General features: G+C 43.2%; 1 protein-coding gene across 1 annotated transcript in view; it reads right to left on the reverse strand.

Moving 5' to 3' along the window:
• DDB1 (damage-specific DNA binding protein 1, 127kDa) overlaps window positions 1–6,314 on the reverse strand; it is a 33,893-nt gene that overhangs the window by 25,179 nt on the left and 2,400 nt on the right. Inside the window, exons 4-7 of the mRNA XM_011993325.1 lie at window positions 5,428–5,544; window positions 4,832–5,053; window positions 2,250–2,364; window positions 1,089–1,186 (exon numbers count right to left, since the gene is read on the reverse strand). Of these exons, the coding sequence (XP_011848715.1) occupies window positions 1,089–1,186; window positions 2,250–2,364; window positions 4,832–5,053; window positions 5,428–5,544 (552 nt within the window). The remainder of the gene's footprint in view (window positions 1–1,088; window positions 1,187–2,249; window positions 2,365–4,831; window positions 5,054–5,427; window positions 5,545–6,314) is intronic.

Below are 6,314 nucleotides of genomic sequence, written 5' to 3' on the forward strand. Positions count from 1 at the left end.
TGTTCTTTTTTAGAGACAGGGTCTCGCTATGTCACCCAGGCTAAAGTACAGTGGCTATTCACAGGCATGATTACGGTGCACTGCAGCCTAACTCCTGGACTCAAGCCATCCGCTCAAGTGGCTAGGACTGCAGGCACTTGCCACTGTAGCCAGCTAGATTTTGTTCTTTTTTCTCAAAAAGTAAGTAAAATGAAACTTTTAAGGCTTAATTTTTACAACTTGATATTCTAAGTCCGTGAAATTTTTGACTTTTTTAGCCTTTATAATTTATCAATGTATTACTTTATATGATTTGAGCCCTGAAAACATTACATGCAACAGAAATTGCCAAAATTATGGCCAGGCACAGTGGCTCATGCCTGTAATCCCAGCACTTTGGGAGGCCGAGGCGGTGGATCACCTGCGGTCGGGAGTTTGAGACCAGCCTGACCAACATGGAGAAACCCCATCTCTACTAAAAATACAAAATTAGCCAGGCGTAGTGGCACATGCCTGTAATCCCAGGTACTAGGGAGGCTGAGGCAGGAGAATCGCTTGAACCTGGGAGGCAGAGGTTGCGGTGAGCTGAGATCGTGCTATTGCACTCCAGCCTGGGCAACAAGAGCAAAACTCCATCTCAAAAAAAAAAAGGAAAGAATTGCCAAAATTTTCCCTTCTTAAAGTTGCCCCATGTGGTAGTTCATGCCTGTAATTCTAGTTACTCGAGAGGTTGAGACAAGAGGATCACTTGAGTCCAGGAGTTCAAGGCTACAGTGAGCTACAATCATGTCACTGCATTCTAGCTCTCCAGCCTGAGCGACAGAGTTAAGACCCTGTCTCTTTGACAAAAAAAAGGTGCCCCAGTCAATGAAAAGGGGAAGCCTGTTTTGATTATCATTTATCTAAGCTAGCAACCAAGCTCTCTGTAAGCAAATCCAGGCTAATCTCTTTCCCTGTTCCCAAAGGCCAACGCAATATCTTGTATAAACAGAAAATCGTGTAACAGGCATCTGTGAATCTCCTTTTGACACACGAGAGAAAGGGAGGAGCAAGGTGAGGACAAGGAAAGAAAAGAAGAAAGGAAAAAAAGGTAGAGGACTGCTGCTCACCTTGATGATAGGAGGGGCAATAGCCAGGTATTTGTCACCATTGTGATAAGTGATTGACTCCTGTCCAATGATGATGGCCCCCCCAAAGGGCTCTGGGACTGCAGGAAAGACAGCAAAATTAGAACGCTCAGCACTCTGGGTCTGCCAAGCCAGGACTGGCAAGAGCACAGGTCTAGTTAGCCCCAAGACAAACTTTAAGATCATCATTATTTTAAAAAGGACATCAAAACCCAGGGAACATGATAGCCTTTACGAGATTCTTACAATTTGTTGACTGGCCATTATCTAATCCCGGTAATATTTTTACTGCCACTCTTCTGGTATTTGACTATTCCTATGGGTGGGAAGTCTTCTCCATGTTCTTTCCCATGCATTCTCCCCCATTTTTCTTCTCAACTTCTAATCCTTTCCAAGTAAAAGCTTTTACTTTTTTTTTCCTGGTCTCTATTCTTGTTCCTTAGCTTAACTTCCCCCCATTATCAGAGCCACCATTTAGAAGAGCCAGTCTTCTCTTAAGAGTTTTAAAACTTCCCTACTGAGTGAGACAAACATAATGTAAGGGCAGAGTTAGGACAAGGAGTGAAGAGGCCTGGATTCTAGCCCAGGCTAGATCATGGACAGACATGGGCAGGTCCCTCTGGCCATGTTTCCTCATCTATGAGGTAAAGAAATCAGATAAGCTCTATTGCTCCCTTTTGGTTTTTTGTTTTTTGTTTTTTAAAGAGATGGGGTCTCATTATGCTGCCCAGGCTAAACTCAAACTCCTAAGCTCAAATGAGCCTCCCAACTCAGCCTCTTGAGTAGCTGGGACTATAGATCCTGGCTTCCTTTCAATTTTAAATGTTATGCCCAGCAATAAAATAATGAGACTCATTTCCATACGCCACTGTGCAAATCAATCTCAGTGTTTTACAGTCAATCCCTCCACCCAAGTAAAAGAGAAGTTATACTTTTGGGGGGAGGAATGAAAAACAGAAAATCTCAAAGACAGAAAAAAACAAAGCACAATTTAGAAAAGCAGACATAAAGGTGTGGTAAACAATGCACACCTTCAATAATACTGAGCGCCAAAACGAAGGGCAGAGAAGGTGAGAGAGGGAACAAGAACAGGGAACTAGCCTAGACCCGGGTGGAGGCATATTTCCTAAACCCCCAACCAACCTGCAATCACCATGGAAGCTTCAGCTTCGACATTTTCCTGTTTCCAAGGGCCCTTATTGAATTCCTTCTCTCGGAGAGACACCTCATAGGTTTTTACATGCCGCCCCTGAGGGTCCTGGGTGGGGGAAAGGTGAAATGGTTAGCCCTTAGGAAGGGTTAAGCCTTGGGCTAAAGAGAGGTGCTGAAAGGGACAAGCTACCACCACCCAGCATCTGACAGTCCCGTCACGTCAGCCCTCCCACCTTCATCCATCAGTACACTGACAATCACCAGCTGAGCCTGGGATTAATTCCTAGGTAGACTGCAGCATCTGAGATCTACCATTCCTAACAATTCAACCAACCAAGAAAGGTTTAAAGAATTAGAAAAATGAACTTGTCACACTGCACTAGGTACTATAAGAGATACTGTGTGCCAGGCACAGTGGCTCACGCCTGTAATCCCAGAACTTTGGAAGGCTGAGGAGGGTGGATCACCTGAGGTCAGGAATTCAAGACCAGCCTGGCCAACATGGCAAAACCCCGTCTCTACTAAAAATACAAAAATTAGCCCTGCGTGGTGGCGCACACCTACCATCCCAGCTACTCGGGTGGCTGAGGCGGGAGAATCGCTTGAACCCAGGAGGCGAAGGTTGCAATAAGCCAAGATGGCACCACTGCACTCCAGCCTAGGCAACAGAGCAAGACTCCATCTCAGAAAAAAAAAAAAAAAAAAAGATACTGTGTGTGTGCCTGTGTGTGTTCCTTAGCCTCAAGTAATTTACAAAACGCATTGATAAGCTATACCTATGAGATTTTTTAAAATTGATACAATTCTCAAAAGCATTCTGATGGAGTAACAGTAGAGAACACAATTGATTGCTCTGTTAAGTCAAACCTTTCAGTTCTGCCATTGTCAACATCATCTTCCCTTCCTTTTTCTGAATTATGACTCATGTCAGTCCTGGGACTGCCAAGGTCACCTTTAAGATGCTAAAGAGCAGGGACGGGAAGAAAGCTACACTCAGCCAGTGGAAGACGGCTTCAACAAAGAAGTTATGGAAGGAATTCAGCAATGTGTTTCAGGGCAGGGATCACATCTTAGTCACTGTTATAGCTCCTGAAGCAGGAATACCTTTCACATAGCATTAAGCAACTAAATATTTGTCAAATTGAATTTTTGGCATAAAACAGGAGATAGTAATTTTTGGCTGATGAAAACATTTTCCCATCAATGAGTAGGGTTATGACACAGCTTCGCAAAAAGTTCAAGTGTGGATTTGGGCCTCTGAGACACACATGCAGAAATGAAGATCTGATCACAACTGGCAGCCCTGAAGCTGAGAACAACCAACCTTGAATAATCAACAACATCAAAGTTTTAATGACTTAATATTTACAAAACTAAACAGAGAGAAATTCTAAGTTTTTATTTTAACTCATACTTGGTAAGAGCAAACAAAATCTCTTGGTTTCAACCTTATTCAATTGGGCCTTATTCCAATAGCCTCAGAACTATAGTAACACTAAGAAATATACAAAAAGATATCAGCACTTTCAACACCTAACAAGGCCATCAAGCTGTCTACGTGCCCACACACTCTATGTGGGACTAGACTATCATCCCCTTCCGTCACTCATTCAGCCACACGCAAATGAACTGATCTTAAGGCTGCATGGCCTTTTGTTAAAGGGCTGAGATTTTACCAAGATACTGGCATGTTAGCCTGGTGCTCTACCACCCCACCCCCACTTAACAGATCTGGACCAGAGAACAGCTGCCCAGGATCAGCTCTGCTAAAGTTTTAGGCACAGACTAAAATAGAAGAGCCAGCAAGTTGCCAGGTGCTCAGGTCTGTAATCCCAGCACTTTGGGAAGCCGAGGCAGGAGGGTCATGAGGTCATGAGTTCGTGACCATTCTGGCCAACATGGTGAAACCCCGTCTCTACTAAAAACACAAAAATTAGCTGGGCATGGTGGCATGCACCTGTAATTCCAGCTACTCAGGAGGCTGAGGCAGGAGAATCGCTTGAACCCAGGAGGCAGAGGTTGCAGTGAGCCAAGATCAGGCCATCGCACTCCAGCCTGGGTGACAGAGTGAGACTCTGTCTCAAAAAAATAATAATAAAATAAAATAAAAACAAGCCAGCAAATCACAAGTGATTGCTGGACAAAATGTAAACCTCTTCTTAAAAAACACATATAAAGCATCACCAAGACAATTTCTCTTTATTTAATATAAAGGCAAGATCTAGATAACTTCTCGACAGCTAAGTTTTAATAATCCCCCAGCACTCCAGTAAGAGAATCAAAGTATAAACTAGGTCATCCTGTGAAATCTCCCAAGGCCCACAACCAGAGTGTAATCTCAGGATTAAAACCTGCTACAAGCCCCAGAGAGCTTGCTGCCTCCACAATAAGCACTACTGCACTCAAGAAGCAACAAAAGTCTGACCCATATTAATTGTGTTGTTCAAAACATTTCAGGACAAACACAGTAAACACTTCTCTCTAGCCTACCAAACCCAGATATTCCAGTTAGCAAAAACAACTCCTATCACATCAGCCTCACAGTTTCTCCCCCTCTCCTCCCGATCCAGTACCTGGTAGACAAAGCAAATAGTAGGTGCTTGGCAACCATATAGGAACTTGACATCAATGACATGCAGCTCCTCCAGACGGATGTTGAAGGCCTTGAGTTCTTTATTATCGCGATCTAGTGGAATAACCTTGAAAAGGCCATCATAGAGACGCAGGCCAATCATCCGGCACTCAGGGTCAATGATGCCAATAATGCCGGTCTCCGAGGGGCGGCCAATGCGGTCCTGAGAAACAAAATTGGGATTAGGGAAGAACCTCAACATCCACAGAGCAACAGAGGACACTGGGCACCACTTGCAAAGAAAAACTTTAGGAGAGGAAGTAAAACTAATGGATCTATTTGATAGGCCAAATAGTTGGAGCCCCAATGTCAGTGCATGTCTTTTTCACGAAACACTGAATCTCAACGAATTATTGCTCTGTCCCTTGGGCCTTGAGTGAACTAAAGGAGTCTTTTCTCCAAAAAGCTCAAACCCATAGTGTCTTCTCCTCGTTTCTCTGATCAAATAGCGAGCTGCCCCCAGCATTTTAATTTTTTTCCATGAATCATGACAGTCCTACTTAGAAAACTTTTGTCAGCCTAAAGCAGCCACCTCACCTGGACATTGCCATGGGCTCGTGTAATGATGTCAATGCTCTCGCCACTCTGCTTATACTCCAGGATGCAGGCATTGTACTTCGCTGTCAAGATAAACAGCAGGTCCTTGCTCTCCCCCTGGAAACCAATGTTATGCTATCAAAAGAGATTCTTTTTAAAACAGGAACAACCTGTCTAGTCTTTAAGCACACCAAATTCTTTAAGAATTTTCCAAATTCTTCTCTCCCTAAAGAGAAAATACATGGTGAGCTTGTAACCCACACTAGGTACACATACACCCTAAGGGCACGTACAAAAAGCCAGAACTGAAGCTGGTAAACAACTATTTCTCACTTTCATTATTCTCCATCTCTCTGTTCTATATACAAAGTCTTCATCTATTTCAATCTCAAGCTAATCTCAATCATCCCATTCAAATTCTGAAACATGAATGTAATGCCTCCACTCCTCTCCAAGTATTTGAAGAAAAAGAAAAAAAAAATGTGGGAATAACAACGGAAGTTAAAATGGATCAACAAAGTCTTACTTATTTAACACAGACTCCAAAAAATTACTGTTTTGTTCAAAGGGTTATAATTAAAATTCTGAACCCACTGCTTTCTTGCCAGATTCAGTTAGGACATCATAAAGGAATGTAGTGGTGATTTGGGTGAATACATTTGCACTAAAATAATAAAAATACTGATGGTAATTGCTTTTTTGTTGTTGTTGTTTGGTTCTTTTTTTTTTTTTTTTTTGAGACGGAGTCTCATTCTGTCACCCAGGCTGGAGTGCAATGGGCACCATCTCCGCTCACTGCAACCTCCGCCTCCTGGGTTCAAGCAATTCTTGTGCCTCAGCCTGCCAAGTAGCTGGGATTACAGGCGCATGCCACCACATCTGGCTAA

This window comes from Mandrillus leucophaeus, unplaced genomic scaffold, assembly GCF_000951045.1.
Source record: "Mandrillus leucophaeus isolate KB7577 unplaced genomic scaffold, Mleu.le_1.0 Scaffold43, whole genome shotgun sequence".
Classification (NCBI taxonomy): Eukaryota; Metazoa; Chordata; class Mammalia; order Primates; family Cercopithecidae; genus Mandrillus; species Mandrillus leucophaeus.